Source organism: Chionomys nivalis, chromosome 19 (genome assembly GCF_950005125.1).
Source record: "Chionomys nivalis chromosome 19, mChiNiv1.1, whole genome shotgun sequence".
Lineage (NCBI taxonomy): Eukaryota > Metazoa > Chordata > Mammalia > Rodentia > Cricetidae > Chionomys > Chionomys nivalis.
This window is the reverse complement of record NC_080104.1, coordinates 60,939,874-60,957,675: the sequence shown is the minus strand read 5'-3', so window position 1 is coordinate 60,957,675 and position 17,802 is coordinate 60,939,874. Positions and strand designations below refer to the sequence as shown.

Genomic DNA, 17,802 nt, shown 5'->3' with positions numbered 1-17,802 from the left:
CTCACTGTGGACAAGGGACATCTTGGTGACCTTGGTCTTAGCTCTGAGGCTTGGAAAGGTGTGAACCAGGCATCATTCTCCAGCTTGCTCAGACCAGAGGGCGGGCAGGGTGGAGCAGGACACTTGGTCAGCCGTGAAGAGTCTCAGGACTTGGACACAGGGCTGTTGGCTGCATAGGCCATCAACTCCCAGTTGTTTGGGAGAAGTCTCTGGCTCGACAAAGGTTCTGGAATGTGTGAGGCTCGGCATCTTGAAGGCCGCCCTTCCCTTTAACAAGTTAAAGGCAGGAACAAACTCTGTAGGACAAACCGCCACACACAACAGCCCTTCCCAAATGTCCACGCGGCCTCCTCCTATTGACAGATGATGTCACTGCCATCCTTAGGCTCCCACACTTTTCTCTTGGGGCTTGGCGTGACCAGAGCCACACCTTCCCTGCTGAACTGTCCTCACGGTGCCCCTCGCTGTGCAGGAGTCCCTCTTCCCTGCCCGGGTGGTGTACGACCTCCTGTTCTTCTTCATCGTCATCATCATTGTGCTGAACCTCATCTTTGGGGTGATCATCGACACCTTCGCTGACCTCCGCAGCGAGAAGCAGAAGAAAGAGGAGATCCTCAAGACCACGTGCTTCATCTGTGGTGAGAGCCCCTTCCTCTCCTGGCTGCTTCCCGCTGCACTGCTGGAGCCTTTGATGCCCTGGCACCCCAGTTCCACCCTTGCCGAGGCTCCCGCACGGGTGGATGGCTGCTGGCCCATCCCAGGATAGAGGGAGCAGAGCCAGCTGTGCTAGGACCTGGGAAACCACTGCTTCAACTCCTTGAGCCTCCACAAGAGGAACCTGAGGCCACTGTGGTCTTAGGCTTCTGGTTTCGGTCCATTGCTCCTTCCAAACCCAGCGACCAGCGTCCAAAGAGTAGGGGTCACCTGCAGGGCAGACTCCTTCCTGTTGCCACCCCTCCTGCAGAGCAGCTGCTTGAGCCCAGTGGCATCTCCTTGGCCGAGCAGTGGGAGCTTTAATAGGGTGAACCATGGGAAGCCGTCACCACGGTGGCTTCATTTCCTCCCTGTGCCCCAGGTCTGGAGAGGGACAAGTTTGACAACAAGACCGTGTCCTTCGAGGAGCACATCAAGCTGGAACACAACATGTGGAACTACCTGTACTTCATCGTGCTGGTCCGCGTCAAGAACAAGACAGACTACACGGGCCCCGAGAGCTACGTGGCCCAGATGATCAAGGTGAGTGTCCGGGCTACCCCAGGCCTGGCCGCTTCACAACCTGGGAGGAGATGTGACATCTGCTGGCCTCTGCCTGAGTGGGGGTTGACAGCTGCTGACGCTTGTTGGGCTAAAAAGGGAGACGCAGCTGGGGCCAGCCCTTGGCTGTGCGCACAACCTTGCTCACAGCCAGCCACCATGGGATTCACTCTGCTGGTGTGAGGAGAAACAGAACATGCAGGGCACCCGTCAGCCCTGGAGGAGCCTGCTCTACAGCAGTGCCGAGCTGCGTGGAGTGGGGAGCCCCCACTGAGGGATGCTGAGCCCCACAGGGCCTCTTAGAAGGCACAGCGAGGGAGAATGGCTTCCGAAAGCCAGCATTGTCCCAATCTGAGAAAGCCTAGAGAAGCTTAAAGATACGAGGCTTGGCGGAATTAAATATAAGCCTTCCAATTTCCATAGTCATGGCAGCAGTGAGGTTTTGTCTCAGAGGTTTATCTGTTGGTCTGAGAATTCACAACTTGTGATAGGGAACCAGAAAACTGCCTGGCTAATGCCTCCTTCCTGGGAAACAATGGCTTTCCTTCCTCGGCACGTGTGCTAACCCTCCCTAGCTGGGCCTGGCTCGCATAGCTCTATCTTCCTTGCATGGTGCATGCACAGTTGTTGTCGTCCGTGTTGCTCTATCTTCCTTGCATGAGGAAGTGATCTGGTCTTGGCCTTCCTGCGCCTTGGCTGTGGCAGGGAGTGGGCAGATGAGAGATACCAGCACATGGCACTAGTGGACAGGGCCACGTCACAAAAGGTAGCCTGCTGTGGCAGTGGAAGCCCACCTCTGGCTTCCTCCTGTCTGCTGGACCTGGAGGACCCATGACACACTCCCTGCTAGGCACCTGGTTAAGGGTGTGGCTTTCCCTGTGCAGCGCCTCACTGGTCCTGACCCCAGCACTTTGTTCCAGAACAAGAACCTGGACTGGTTTCCACGGATGCGTGCAATGTCCCTGGTGAGCAGCGAGGGCGAGGGTGAGCAGAATGAGATCCGAATCCTGCAGGAGAAACTTGGCTCCACCATGAAGCTGGTGTCCCACCTCACTGCCCAGCTCAATGAGCTCAAGGAGCAGGTGAGTTCATGACCTCAGGGTCCTAAGCGTCTCCACTTGAGGCCCTTTGTGCAGCGGCCAGGCCGGGCCTACAAGGGTTCAGTGTGGCAGTAACTGTCTTCCTCTACACGTAGCCACAGCTGCCCTATAGCTCTTCTAGTGATTTACCAGTTGTGCATAGTCAAGGGCTCGACCTGCGGAGGGCACCCTGGGGTTTAGGGGTGTCTATCTGAAGGGCAGCTGGGCCCTTGGAGGAAGATGCAGTCCTTCATGGTGCCGTGGAGAAGGGAGCTAGGTCACCTGATGAGATTTGTTTACCTCAGATGACAGAGCAGCGGAAACGGAGGCAACGTCTGGGCTTTGTGGATGTGCAGAACTGCATGAGCCGCTGAGGAGAGCCACTGAAGCCCACAGGAGATGCACTGCCTGGCCAGCAGGGGTGCTACACAGCCGACAGTCCTGCTCAGAGCCCTTGAGGAGACTCGGTTTACCTTAGTGCCTTAGAGGACACTAGGTCCTCCAGACCACTGCGCCTGGAAGCGGTGACTGACACTCCTCAGTGGTCCTCGCAGGGGTTACAAGCGGCTGCCTCTCATCTCCAAGCACTACATTGTGGCTGTTTCTGCCTTCCTCCCGCCTCAGGAAGGTGCTAGCCTGCTGTCATTAGCTACTTAGGGCTTTGATACTTAACTTATTCCGGGGTCATTGCACCCCGTTGTGCCTGCTGGGGACAGGGTGCTGGACTCCTGGCCCTGTCCAAGTAGTCGGATTCAGAGGGACGGCTTTCTAGGCGAGAGCCATAAGCCCCGGGGACAAGGCCTGGCCGTGTGAAAGTGGTATTTTGTTCTTTTTTTTCCCTTTTTGGTGTCATGTTTTATAAGTCCTATGTCCTGAGAACTAATGTGTTAATTGCCTTAAATAAATTAATAGAATCCAAGTCCACCAGTGGGACTCTGCTTCCTACATAGCTGGTGCCACAGAGGCCAATGTGCCCTGGCAGCCTGGCCTCCCCTCAGGCTCAGGCTCCTAACTGCCATGTGTTGTACCCCAGTGCCTACCAGATCTCTGGCTACTTGACTGGTTCCACTGGGCTCCAGCCCCTAGGCTGCTGTGGGATGTGAGACCTAATAGGAACATGAGATTCAAGCAGTTAAGGTGGCCTGTATGGCTTGTAGCCCTCCGCAGAACCTACCTGATGCTGACACGCTGCGCCCAGTTCAAGCGTGGCTACAGCTTTGCTGTCCTACCTGGGCATGCGTACCTCTGGAGGGCTGGAGTGAGAGACCTAGGGTGTCTTCTGTGGCAGAGGGCCAGGCAGGATGCCCAGTCTCGGCCTCTCACCTGGTGCCGTTACAGTGCCCGTTTCCACACTTAACTGCAGATCCTGGCATCTCCCCAGCTCTACGACACAACAGGAAGCCTGTGAATCCTCAGGCTGCGAGGGCCCTACCTTCCCTCTGCTCAGGCAGACAGGGCAGGCCTCCCCGATGGAGCCGATGAGTCAATTCCAAACTGGAAGAGTGGAGAAACTGGACAGCTTTATTGATGAGGGTCAGGTACGTGGGCGAGACAAGACCCGTGTCCAGGATTTATGTTTCTCCTCTGGCCTTGTGGGTGCAAACTTCTCCTGGAGTTTCTTCCACATGCTCTTATCCATCTCCTGAAACTCTTCCAGGGTGTCTGCACAGGGAGAGAGAGACAGCGCTGACGTCACAGGGCTGTCCCCAGAAGAGCACGCTTTGCTTTCTATGTGCCCCAGACACTGGGTCCGTATGGTGAAAAGCCGTGCTCAATGGTTACAGCGAAACACACTGGTGGTGATGGGGCAGACCCACGAGGGCTCCCTGACCAGCCCTCAGCACCACAGATGTGTACTGCCTCACCCACTCCACATGACCTTGCAAAGAAATGGCCCCAACTCAAGTTGGGCCCACTCTAATGTCTACACCAGCTATAGGCCCTGAGGTAGAGGGAGGCAAACCCCTGGTTCTGGATGCATCAAGACAAGGAGAAGTTGCCAGACTTAGCAGCTGGAGGGGGAGGATGGGTGCCTCCCTCCCACCCCCAATCCCTGAACCTTGAGTTTAACTGCAAAACTAGGACAAAAGCACAGACTCCCCAGCTGGGTGTGGTGACACTGGGAGGGGTCGTCTGCTCACAGTGGCGGCAGGGGGTGCATGTATGTGCACATTTGCATGCAAAGAGCCATATTTAAGAACCACACACACGAGCCAGGTAGTTGTAATCCTAGCACTCAGAGGCAGAAGCAGGAGGATCTCTGGGAGTTTGAGGCTAGCCTTGTCTACACAGTGAATTCCAGGACAGTTAGTGCTACATAGAGAAACTCTGTTTGGACCCTGCCCCTCACCACTACCCCAACGCACACATGCTCTAAGCAGTTCTTCCCTGAGCTAACAGTCTGGGTTTGGTGGTCTTTCTCAGGGTGGTCCTGTGCACTACAGGACAGCCGACAGCACTCTGGCTTCTACCCACCAAGGCAGCATGGCTCTCACCCCACCAACTGTGACAACCACAAGGATCTCCAGACATGGCTCGTATCTGTGGGGCACAGAACGGCTCCTAGCAGAGAGTCAGTAGCCCAAGAACTCTCCTGAGCCGAGAGCCCGTGGCATCTCATTTTATAATTCACAGATACTAAACTCAGACACGATTCAATTTTAACAAAAGTGCTGGCTTGGATTACTGCTTATGGGCAGTGGTTCCACACTAGCTTGGGGCACTGCATGGCAGCCACCAGCACAACCGCCTATTCTGTGACTTTTACAAAGTGTGACGCTGGGGTCCCTGTCCTCTCACACACCAAGGCCTCCATAGGCCAAGTGGGCACACTGCAGGCCCGGCTGGTCCTGTGTGTGGAGGCAGTACGGTCCAGGTAGTACTGGCTCCAGAGCTGCAACAAAAACACAGGCCTGTAGTAACCACGCTGCCCACCACCCGCACAAAGGCTTCCTGAGGTCTGGCAGAAGGGACAAGCACAAGATAGCGGGAACCTGAGCCCGTGGTCAGTTCATTCTCTGGACCCCTCACTGCTGGTGATGTGGGAGTGAAGAGATGCTGCTCTCCTGAGACACATAGCAGACAACATGGGGTCCCATCTGCTCAGAAGGGTAAGAATTCTAGAAGGTCAAACCTCCACTGCCAAAAGGAAGGAAAAATTTCTAGAGTGCCAGCCAATGTTTCAGGGCCATGCCCTCCCAGAAAAGGTTAGCCAGCCTATTTTTATATAGACAATATCCTTGGCAGTAAAAATAGCAATTTTCCAGTACCTACCTGCTCCGACCCTGCCCCCACCCCTGCCACCCCTTTCAGTGACAATGGAAATGGGGAAGTAGGGAGGGGCTGACTGGCAGGGACTTCCTTCCTACCAACTGGGTTCTAGTCAGGACTCCTAAACAGACCTCGTTAGACGCATATCGAACCTGCAGACCACATCTCCTGGGACAGATAACTCACAGGCGGATATCCCCACACTCATTTACTGAATGGCTTTTTGTTTTAATTAAAAGACTCATTGTTTATAAAGCCCTCTTAGGACCATAAAAATAAAATTATTTTCCTTCCATTCTGATTCCAATGACTTCCATTTGGCAAATATGTAGTCCCTTGTTCCCAGGCACCAGCCTTGAATTAAAAGCACTAAAGATGATTTTCTAAGTAATGCCTTTGACCTTTTCCGTATTCTGTGGCTTAAACACAGCTTCAGGGTTTTCTCTGAGCTGCTCCTCAGGGTTCTCATCATGCACAACTGTCTTACTAGGCAGTTCTCCTAGGTCTTCCCACCCACAGCGAGCCCACCAGAGAGGGTAGTCATGCCTCCTACCTGTGGACAGGATCAGCTTGTATTCTTCCACGGACAGGCCACTGAAGCTGGTTTCTCTGGGGCGAGGGTACTGGCACAGGGGCAGGAGAGAAGGGACACATTAGTTCTGCAGGACAGGAGCCTTGCTCTGGCTGGCTGCAATGTACCTGGGCACCAGAGGCCAGAGACCTGATGATGTGAGGGGCAGCACCACCTGGAGGCAAAGTCTGCACTTAGCCATTAGCTCCCAGGTGACACCCACAGTGGGGCTAAGGATCACACTTGGTAGGTGGCATCTGGAAGGGCTCCCTTCTGCACAGGCTCTTCCATTTGGCCATGTCTGTTTGTGGAGCTACTGAACATATTTTTCCAGTCTGGAAAACCACGCTACGTGCATTCTGACAGTAATCATGTCAAGGCTGAGGAGGAGAAGAGCCTGGTGTGACAGGACTGTTCCAGTACTCTGTCTTTATCAGCGTGTGACATCAGTTCCATCACTGAGTGGGAAATACGAACAGGAGCACGCGCTCGCACACACAAGCCGTGGCTTTTATTCAGCAGACCTTTAAAGGCCTCTGCCAGGCACCATTGTTGGCGTAGCTGACTGGTTACACTTAAACACTGTATAATCAGCTCTCCCTTTGGAGGCTGAGAGCAAAGCCCGTGCCCACTCACCTTGTGTTTATAGTAGTTTGAATGCAGTCGTGCTAAGCTTTCGTACATCTGATCACAGGCCTCAGGTTCTGCCACCTGAAAGACAGCGTACCCCGAGAGAAGTGAGTGGAGGAGGTGCCCCCACACCTCAAGGGAGGGTTTGTGTAATAATGCATTCAGAGGAGGGCACAGGAGCCTCAGCTCTGTGGGAAGCAAACCTCCCTCCAGCTTCTGTTATGAGAAGCCACCTCAGTGGCTGAAAAGCCCCACCTCACTCGCCCCCAATCTGCAGGATCCCAGACCCTCAACAAGCAAACAAGTGTTTAGCAGCTCTCTGCACCCTGGGAAGCACCATGCCAGATGCAGGCTGCAAAGGACATGCTGGGGGCAGTGTGGGCTCCAGGGATCTGGAAAGTTCAAGATATGGCAGGGAAGAACAGTCCTCCGGCTGGAAGGGACCATGTAAATGAGGAGAGGATGCAGGGTGTTGTCAAGGGAGCGCTGGGGTCTGCCTGAGGCTCAGGACCATGAGATGGAGACACAGCTCTGTGAAATGAGACCAGCATGAAGTGGATTACATGTTCTCTGATGGAAACCAAACAACAAACGAAACCTCCAGCACTTTCCTCTCTAAGCAAGGGGCTGCTAAGACCTCAAGGGGGAAAGACAGATGCACGGCACAGCTGCAGCCCCAGCACTTGGGCAAGGGAGGGGTGGGGTCAGCCTGGGCTGCGCAGAGAGCTCCAGCCGACCCTGGCCTGTGGAGGAGACACTGTCTCCAGAGGAAAAGGAGGCCATGTTGCAAAACAGGTGAACCAAGCAGGACCAAGGCAGACGCCAGCTATGTGCAGCCAGAGCACAGAGGAGGGGAACAGCCTGTGCCCGTTCTGCACGGCCAATGAGGGAGGCAGGCCTCTGCTAGAAGATGGGTCTTCTGCCCCTCAGACCTCCCATCTTTAACCCTTTCTTTCTCCACCCTTGCCATTTGTCTCTGCATCTCGTTACATTTCTCTGCCAGGGATTCTAAACACTCCACAACAAAACTCCTTTATAGTTTCCCAGAATTCAAATGATGGCTTTTTTTCTGACTAAATCCTTTCTTGCAGAGCAAGCATATAAATAAATCAGGAGTGAAGCAAGCACTTCAGCGAGGCAGCCCTCTTCTGCCTGTGTCAGATGAGGCCCAGCTCGCAGCCGATGCAGCACCAGGCCTGTTTCCCTTGCTACCAGACATAGCCCCTGCCAAGGTCGGCAAGGACGGCCACCCGGGGAGAGGGCTGAAAGCTGATAGAGACTGGGGTCAGCTATGTGACAAAGACATTAATCACAGGACACAAAACAGGAAAAATGTGGGGTTGGCATTTCCCTGGGCAGTTCTCCCGACAAGGGCTAGCAGGACTAGATCAGCAGCCGTGCTCTCCAGGGAGGAGCACTTGCGTCCTGATGCTTCTGAGGGTGTGGGGTGCAGACAGGGTCTCTAGTTCTGCCTGTCCTGGATCTATGGAGAACCAGGATGACAGTGAGGTCACAGGGCTGCTCCTGCCTCTGCCTTCTGAATGTCAGGATCAGACCGCTGGCACACTGCTTCTAGAGTAGGCGTGAGTGACAGCGACTCAGAGGACAGAAGAACACAGCACACAAACCACAAGCTCTGGGCCACGGATACAGAATGAAACCCTGTCTCCCGTGTCAGGGTTAGGGAGACGGCTCTGTTGGTGAACGGCTCACCAATAAGCACGAGCATGCAGGTCCCATCCCCAGAACTGTGTAAACGTGGGCAGGGAAGCACACACTCAAAATTAACCACAGTGCTCGGCCGATGGAGACATGTGCATCCTTGGGGCTCACTGGCTGGCCTACTTGGCCCACTCAGCGAGTTCCAGGGCAGAGAGAATTTGCCTCAAAATAAATAAGTAGAGATGCTGCACAAATAATAAAAACCCAGGCACAGATACTGGGGTTCAAGCTCAAGACCAGAAAAGCAAAGCAGCCAACCACTAGAGAGACCTTTCACCTCTACCAAATCTTCAGACCCAAAGGGCGAGATCCTGTCTGCACGAGTCCTCAGACACCACGCTCCAGTGAGTTCCCGTCTCTTCCCCTTTATATTCCTCTCTCCTCCCAGCCATGTCGCTCTTGTCTCCACCTCCCTAGTGGTGCCCACCATGGGAGAAAAGGAGAAAGAAAAAGGTAGATGGTACTGGAGGAAAGACATCAGAAGCTGTCTTCTGACCTCCTCATGTACATGTGCAATGTGCACACGTGCGCACACGGACACACATGCACGCAGCTGCACACTCACAGACAACAGTCACCCAACATCTAAATTCCAATAGGAAAGGTCATTCCCTCTGCTGTGCTCTCCACAGCTGTGATGACTGCCTGCCTACAAACCCTCCCTACACAGACATCTGCATGCCCGGCCTTGGTGTGAGCAGGGGCCTTTGTGGCTGCAGGACACTGGGGTAGCCGCCCTGGAGATCCTGGCACCACTCTTCACTAGCTGTAGATTCTGGGCAAGTCACCGACCCTCTGTCCATTCGCTTGAAGAAAACTGCCACGCTCCTTTCTCACACCCTGCTCACACCCATTCTTGTGAACATCTGGCTGTTCACAGGTCCTCTTGTCACATTAGGCATGCACTTCCTGGGATCCAGATGTTCTCTCGTGTCGTCTTGCAGGACAACTGATGCTGGGGCGATACCATTATCTAACAATCCGTGCAAGCACCCCAGTCCTGGCCACTGTCTGGGGAAACCTCTGTGGTCCCCTGTCCTGTGCCAATCACCTTTCACCCTGGACCTCACCCTGTCTCTATCTTCCATGTATTGCCACCTTTTTTTATTTTTTGGTTTCTTCGAGACAGGGTTTTTCTCTGTGCTGGCCTTGAACACAAAGATCCACTTGCCTTTGGCTCCCAGGTGCTGAGATTAAGGGTGTGCACCACCACCGCCCAGCTATATTGCCACTTTTTAGGTATACTGGTGAACTTGACTTTAAAAGAAGTGATAGCCGGGCAGTGGTGGCGCACGCCTTTAATCCCAGCACTCGGGAGGCAGAGGCAGGTGGATCTCTGTGAGTTCCAGGCCAGCCTGGTCTACAAGAGCTAGTTCCAGGACAGGAACCAAAAGCTGCGGAGAAACCCTGTCTCAAAAAACAAAAAACAAACAACAACAACAACAAAAAGTGATAATAGCCCCTACCACCAAAGGTGGCGTGCGGGGTGACATGGCAGCTCCTGTCCTGGAACGTCAGGGAACGGGGCCAGTGTGCTTTAGGGTTGTGAGCACAGAACTGGAAGGACCAAGGAGTGGGTCCGAGTGGCCAGCACATCTGGCAGGAGTTTGACTGGGGATGGGGGTAAGAGGGTAAGAACCACGGAGGCTTTACCTGGTCAGAGTGGACACAGCTGGTACTAAGCATCCGTGGAGAGTGAAGGGGGATTGGCCAAAGGCTGTTCTCATGGCTGCTCATCTGCACACACCCCTCCCACCACCAGGTTGCCTTCCCAGAGCCCAGCAGGGACAGCCTGCACTTGGCCTCCTTCCCAGGTCTCTTCTGGGCAAACCTAGACTCCAACCAGACCTGAGTCCCTGCCGATATTTCCACAGAGGCTGCCCTGCTCCTCTGTGACCCCAGCAACCAGGGAGTCTCATCCTGTCTTCAGCTCACGTGCTCTGATAGCAGCAGCACGGACAGCATGCACACAGAGGACAGGGCCTCGAGCAGAAATGAAGTGACCCTGGGAACCTCAACCACCTCAGTGCCCTCTGTCCCTCAGTGTTCATGTTTTGGAGCCAGGGATGGTGGCACAAGCCTGTAATCTCAGAACTCGGGAGGTAGGAGGATGGGGAGTTCAAGGCCATCCTGGGGGGTCTAGTAAACACTACAAAATTGCCTGTCAGCTAATTTCCCACTAGGTCAGGTGTGCACAATTACAGAAGACTGCACAACCCTAATGGGGTGGTGGGAGTTTGCAATATGCCGATTTCTAACAAAGCCTTATTGACTAAGGAGAGACAGCAAGAACATGGCCCATTCCAGGACCCATATTATAGCCAACTCTAGCCCAGCAATTAAAATCCAGTTCTGACTGCTACTTATCAGCTATCAACAGGATCTCCGCCTCAACCCTGAAGCCTCATCGCACACCCACCTGTACCTTACGCTCCAGTTTCAGATTCCAGCACAAACACCAGGAACCCCCAGTATTTCTCATGAGATGTCCTCGGGGTTTTAGGAAAGACTCCTACACACAAAGCTTTAAATTACCTGGGTTTTGCATTTGTACCTAATGAGATTATGGACATTTTGGGACGTTATGAAAAATTCAAGGCTGTTCCCTGAACACGAATGAAATGGAGGCTCCGAAGCAAGCGCCCTTTACCACCCCATCGCTCCCTCTGCATCCCCTTGCTCAGCCGTCAGTAAATTTCTCTTTACCATATTAAACTTTTATACATACAAATCTACACCAGTGCCGTAGGCACTGATTTCAATTTTCAAAATTGAATTTTGGGTGGTGACAGCAATTTGTACAGCAGCCCCTACTCCAGCCCCACACGGGACGCATAAGCACATTGGGGAGGGTGCGCAGACTGCTCTGCTAATTAAGGTCGCGCTGGCTCTGCTCCAAGAGGCTCTGTGAAAGGTTTCCTGACTCTGAAATGAACTTCTGACATGAAAGATGTGTCGCGGAGCACATTCCTGTCAATGCAATTAGACGGCCATTTCCTGAGCACCTACTACGGAGAGCATGCTGCTAGGGCTGCTAGGGAGCAGACTGTGAGGGGTGGAAAGGAGAAGCAGGAGGCTGGGTGGCAGAGGCAGGGAAGAGAAGCACTGCAGACTGAAGAGGAAAGGTGTGCAGTGAGGATGGAGTGCCACACAGGGCCAGAGCAGACACAGTCCATAGTTAGTCCAAGCCGGAGTAGCACATCATAGATGGGAGGAGAGCAGAGAGAGGCGGGGGACAAGTTGTTTCAGGACAGAGGGCTCCAGTGGCCAGGAGCCACCAGACCACTGGCAAGCTGGGTTCAGGCTTTTGATGTGGACTACAGCAGTTCAAAGTCACCAAGGTCTCAAAGATTAATAAAGACGTAAGCTCTGAAGGCAAAGTAAGGGCCTGTGAGGGTAGGGCGCTGAGTCTGCAACTGTGCTGGGTGTTGAGGCTGGGAAGCCAGGCTGGACCTGGGTACCAAGGGCTGCTGAGCACTGAAGGTTCCGAGTTCCCACCAGTGCCTAGGAGGCAGCAGGCGGGTTTTGGAAGCAGCCATTCACCTCTGAGAGGGAACAGCCACACCTTTGATTATGTGTGTGAATGCACGTGCACAAGCATGCATGCACATACACACGTGCGCACCAGTGCAACTCTCTGCCCCAAACACTCTGAGCAGACTCTCAATGAGGAAAGACAACGAATGACTTCACCGTCCGTCCTGGAGATCGCTCTGCTCACAACCCATCTTTGTAGCACCTCCGAGTCACAAAGAGCACAACCTGTCCTTAGGCCACATCCCTAAAGCCTGATACACACCAACATCACCAAGATGCCCTCTTTGTGGCCGCCATGTGCCAGGCGGCTGGGTAACAAGCTGCCTGCCCCAATGAGGTGTCGAGGATCAGGCCTCAGATTCCCCTCGAGGAGGAGCCGGGACTGTTTTCTCTGCTAGAAACCCAGCAAAGCCCAACATCTTTCCCTTGGCCCCATCTAACCCTTCACACAACACAGTCACAGCCCATGCTAGATAGACGACAGCATCTCCAGTCTTCTCAGAGCCGCCCTGAGCCACCCTGCACCCGAAAAGACCTGCTCTGTGCCTGCTGTTCAATCAGCACAGCTGTTTGCTCCACCCCCACACTGAGACTCTTGGTGCTGCATGGAATGAGAACTCCTTTAAGGAAACTACTCAAAGCAGACAAGACCCACAATCATGAGCTTCAAAAGGGAACAGGAAGCAGGGTGGTAGAGTGTTCCTTGTGTTCCAGCTCCCCACTGCCATCTCTCCTCCTGAAGGGCTTACACAGAGGCAGAGGGTTTGTGCTCAGGTTTGAAGCCTGAATTATTAATTGGCCTTTCTGCGCTGGCGTCCCACCGAGTGCCACCTTTCTTCTTGTTTCACGGGAGAGGTAGATCAGGCGAAGGAGACAAGTGGGGCCTGAATTGTTTAATTCTCTGCTCCAACAATGAATGGGAGGGAAGGAGGGACTTGATGCTCACAGAAAAACTTAACAAGGAGTGTCTCCAAAGGACTGACAACGGGGGACCTGCCGACACCTGGGAGCCACGCAGACCAGGGCACGTGGCTGGCCTGTTTTTTACTTGTCTCTTACTGTCAAGGGACCTGGATCAGTGGTTTTACTTTTCTGATTTGATTTCAATATCTGTAAGAATCAGGACAGTAATGGCTACTTCACTTGGTGGCACAAAGGATAAAATCAGATGAGCTGTGCCAAGGGCTCTATGAACCTTTCATAGCCCTGGTTAGACCACAGGAAGCCAAAAGGTCAAGGGGATGCCGGATGCTCGACACAGCAGCCTCCACCTCCTCCAGTTCCACTTTCTGGACAAGCGGCAGAAAGGTGGGGGACACAGCAATCAGCCACCCCCGGGGTCTCATCCCACCTTCTGCTGTCGGTTTAATGACACGTCTCTGAGAACCACCTTTCTTTCTCAAGGTCTTTTATAAGTGATCCGGGGGAGGTGTTGGGAGTGACTCACTCACTGTTTGCTGTTCCAGCCAAGGGCTGCTCCCTCCAAAGATTATCACCAAGATTTACTAAGCCCAGGCAGGCTCAATTTCAGGTGGCATCAGGATGAGCTACAACAAAGGTCCTGAGTAATGTGTCCACTGCCCCCATGACTCCCTACTTTGCTCTACCAAGAACACATCCATCAGTGTCGCAGAACCGTTGGCGCAGCCCTGACATAGATCTGCAGCTATGACTCAAGTCTGTGTGGGCCTCAGCTCATCAGAACCTGTCCCTAGGAGAGGACAAAGGACAACTCTCCCCGCCCTGCTGGCTGAATTACGCTAACAATCGGGCTGGCTGAATTACGCTAACAATCAACAGGTGAGGGTCAGCCTCTCCCCTGGACATCCAGCCTCTGGCTGTCCAACTCTAAGCTGCGTGGAGCTGAGCAGGTCTCACCTGGGGCAGCAGGGCCTGGGACTCCACAAACAACAGAAAGTCAAACCACGGAGTCTGTCACGTGCGTCGGCCCTCTCTCATCCTGCCGCTTCTTCCAGCGACTTCTACACGTGCCACCGGACTGCAGACGACCAGCCTCACAAACCACAGCCAATCACTTGTTCATTCAGATGCTCACCAGACACTTTTGTGAGCAAGAACCACACGGACATGGTGGATGAGTGGGGGTGGGGCTGCACCTCTGGTCTAAGGAAGCTCGTACCGTAAGTCAGAGCGCAGCACAGCCCTAGAAAGCCCACGGGCCTGCCTCGAGATCCGCATGATATGGGGCAGTGCAGACCACTAGGCTCTGAGGATCCTGTGCACACAGCGACCTCTCCTGACTCCTAGGAGTCCTGGGCCAGACGTTCCAAACAGCAATCTTGTCAGAGGTCGCAGTGGCGCTAGCTCACTGAGGTGGGCGGGTTCAGCCAGACTGGGATGAGTTGCAGTGTCCCCGGTCCCTGCCTTGGCAGGTCACGGTCTGGCTTCACAGGTCGTTCGTGTGGCCAGTATGTGTGCTGGGCACCTCACTTGGCACCTCTGACCTCTTGCCTAAGCCCCATGCTCACATAACCTCCTGCCTGCTTGACATTTCCACTTGGAAGCCAGTCTACTTGGCATCACAAGCTTACAGCATCTACCATCAAACGTGCGATGTTTTTCCCACACCCCACCTGTTCCTCATCTCGTCTTTCCCATTTGAGTAAATGGCACCCAGCTGCTCACACCAAAAAAAGAAAAGGGGGAGAATCTAGGTGCCGTCCTTGGTTCCTCTTCCCTTTTACCCCACATCCAGCACGTCCATGCTGTGAGTGACTTGCTCGCTACAAACTATTTCCAGTTACTTCCATCTCCTGTGCAGCCACCCTTATCCAAACCACCAGCATCTCTTCCTGGGTACCGCAGCAGGCTTCTCTGCAGCTCCTCACTTCTCTTGCCCTCTATAACCCTCTATAACCTTTTAAAATGAGGCCATGTCAGACCCCTGACTAAACACCCCCAGTGGTTTCTCACAGGCATTATGGTAAGATCCGATTCATCAGAGCCTTTAAGACTGAATGGGAGGACTGGAAAGGTGGCTGAGCGGCTAAAAAAGAAACCCAGGTTCAATTCCTAATATCCACGTGGTGACTCAGAACCATCAGAAACCAGTTCCAGGGGATCCACCGCCCTCTTCTGGTCTCCGTTGGTACTGCAGCAACGTGGTACACAGACACACATACAGGTAAAACACCTGAACACATTTAAAACAAAAACACTGGCCGGACGCACGTCTTTAATCCTAGCACTCGAGAGGCAGAGGTAGGGGGATCTCTGGGAGTTCAAGGCCAGCCTGGTCTACAAGAGCTAGTTCTGGGACAGGCACCAAAGCTACAGAGAAACCCTGTCTCGAAAAACCAAAAAAAACAAAAACAAAACAAAAACACTGTATGGTGCCCGGCTCCTGTGAGTGGTCGTGGACACGCCTCCACTGCCCTTCATTCTGGCTTGCTTTTCTCTACAGTGCCAGTCTGATTTCCTAGGCAGTGCCTGGACGCCCTTCCCAATACGGGGTGTTGGCTGTCTTCATGCCTTGAGCCTCACCTATGCCCCAGGAACACTACAACGTGACATTTACTGCGATCGGGACTGTCTTATGTTTCTACTTGTTCCTTGTGTCCTGTCCACTCAAAGTCACGAGGGGCGGGGCTGAAGAGAGGACTCTGCGGTTAAGAGCACCGTTGCTCTTCCACAGGTCCTGAGTTCAATTCCCAGCAACCACATAGTGGCTCACAGTCATCTGTAATGAGATCTGGTGCCCTCTTCTGGCGGGAAGGAATACATGCAGGCAGAAAGCTGTACATGTAATAAATAAATCAATCAAAAAAAATCTAACAAAAAAAAGCCACATGGGGCAAGACCCTGTCTAATTCACTGCGGTCTCGCTGGAACCTTACTATGTTTGTGGCACATGACTGTGCTTGATAAGGGAACCTCCGCTGGGGGGGCCTACTACTCCCACGAGGGACTTGAGTGGAAGGCCCAAAGCTCCTGCAGTTTTACGGGGGCGAGTGGCAGGACGGTTTGGCCGGAGTCCTGCTGGGGTTCTTGGGGGGCGGGCTCGGCTGGCAAACAAATTAACAGGGTTACGGAAGAACCAACCCCGCCTTAGAATTTGATTCTTTGGCGGCATATGGACCTTAGGGGAGCTTCGCCGGCCACTGTACGGTGCAGACAAAGGAGAAAACGGAGCCGCAAGCGTCGCACTCCGCAGCTAGCGGGAACATGGGCACCTCGCACGTGCAGCCGGTCACGGGGCCGACGCATGCGCAGATTCCCCCCGCCGCCCCCCCCACCCCGCTCCGACACCTCCAACCTCCCTCCCGCCGGTCACCTGGGTGTTCTCTCCCTCCCGAAAGGCCTGTGCTACCCGCTGCCGCAGGTAAGTGCCCAAGTCCCGGCCCCGTTTGGTCTCGTCCACTGGCCATTCCTCACAGAGCTTAAGGAAACGACGGTAGCGGAGAGCGGCCATCTTGGGCCCCGCTTGCCCCGCCCCCGGGGGAGGAGTTGGGGCCGCGTGCGGCGCGTGCGCAGTAAAACGCGCTGGCTTTCTCCCCCCCCCCCCACGGCGGACATGCGCAGTTTCGCCTTCGGCTCGCTGCGCTCCAGGAAGGGGCGCTGCTCACCTGTGAGTGCGAGCCTTGAGCTCTTCAGTCTTCGTCCTGGAATTCGCCCAGCTCCCAGGGGCAAAGCAGACTCAGTGTACCCTGGGGACAGCTTTGCTTCTCAATGACTTTACAAGCTCGGGACTAAAAAAGCTTCCCCCGAGACTTACGCTGTTTTGCCTAAGAGAAACATTTGCACGTAAATACTGGTTGTTACTGGATGAAGATGTGTTTGAACTTCACCTCTGGCAGGCACTGGTCATCATCCACACATGCCTGCCCTGCTCCCACACTTTGCCCCGTGCTTGTCTCTGCCACTTACATCTCTGTTACAGTTTTTCAGCTATCATTGCTCTCTCTTCAGCCTCTCCAAAATAATCCTCGCGTCATGCATAGATCTCCTGCGTAGTACCAGAAAGGTTGCTTCAGCCTGGAAAACGTAAAAAAAAAAAAGATTTTTTAAAAAGTGTATTTATTTTACTTTTATACGTGTGAGTGTTTACCTGTATGTATGGCTGTGCATCCCTTCTATGTGTTGGTTTTGGGAACCGGACCTGATTCTCTCCAAGAGTAGCAAATGCCCTTAACCACTGAGTCAGGATGTGGGATTTTCACCTGTGTGCTGCGATTACCATTAGTAAAGAACTGCTTTGAGCCTATATCAGAGCAGGGCTAGGTGGGGAGGACTGGACTGAATGCTGGGAGAAAGAAGGGCGGAGTCAAGAGAAGCCATGGAGCCACAACCAGAGACAAATGCTGGAAACTTTACCTGGTAAGCCACAGCCTCGTGGAATACACAGATTAATGGAAGAGTCAGTCAATAAGAAGCTGGAGCTAATGGGCCAAGCAGTGATTTAATTAATACAGTTCCTGTGTGATTGTTTCTGTTCTGGCTGGCTGGGAAGAAACTAGCGGCCTCCTCCAGCAGAGTCATCTCTTCAATCCCAATTATACCATCTAAGCAACAGGGTGCTGGCTACGTGATCCAGGTTGGCCTTGACTTAGAGATCCTCCACCTCACTCAGCCTCCCAGGATTGTAGGCATGTATACCGCCAGTGAAGTGCCTTTACCTGGTGAGCCATCTTGTTGGCCAACTCCCTCCCTCATGTGTGTGTGTGTGGTTTTCCTTTTGAGACAAGGTTTCTCTGTGTACCCATGGCTGTCCTGGAACTC

General features: G+C 53.6%; 2 protein-coding genes across 6 annotated transcripts in view; one reads left to right on the top strand and one right to left on the bottom strand.

Annotated features, from left to right (window-relative positions):
* The window catches only part of Itpr3 (inositol 1,4,5-trisphosphate receptor type 3), a 69,143-nt gene extending 65,318 nt beyond the window's left edge, over positions 1 to 3,825 (top strand). For 2 of the 5 annotated variants that reach the window (XM_057751200.1, XM_057751198.1), the window contains 4 exons: positions 473 to 638; positions 1,076 to 1,236; positions 2,175 to 2,336; positions 2,639 to 3,824. In XM_057751200.1, coding sequence (XP_057607183.1) covers positions 473 to 638; positions 1,076 to 1,236; positions 2,175 to 2,336; positions 2,639 to 2,707 — 558 coding nt within the window. In that variant the 3' untranslated portion in view covers positions 2,708 to 3,824. Of the gene's footprint in view, positions 1 to 363; positions 719 to 1,075; positions 1,237 to 2,174; positions 2,337 to 2,638 lie in introns of those variants that run through there. The other 3 variants (XM_057751199.1, XR_009055613.1, XM_057751201.1) reach the window with 3 other exon arrangements.
* Positions 3,826 to 3,833: 8 nt separating this feature from the next.
* LOC130861899 (ubiquinol-cytochrome-c reductase complex assembly factor 2) lies at positions 3,834 to 16,516 on the bottom strand. The gene is made up of 4 exons (XM_057751202.1): positions 16,358 to 16,516; positions 6,811 to 6,885; positions 6,157 to 6,226; positions 3,834 to 3,995 (listed from the first exon to the last, which is right to left on the bottom strand). The coding sequence occupies exons 1-4, from the start codon at positions 16,493 to 16,495 to the stop codon at positions 3,868 to 3,870; spliced, it is 411 nt and encodes a 136-aa protein (XP_057607185.1). The 5' UTR covers positions 16,496 to 16,516; the 3' UTR covers positions 3,834 to 3,867.
* Between the last annotated feature and the right edge of the window lie 1,286 nt (positions 16,517 to 17,802).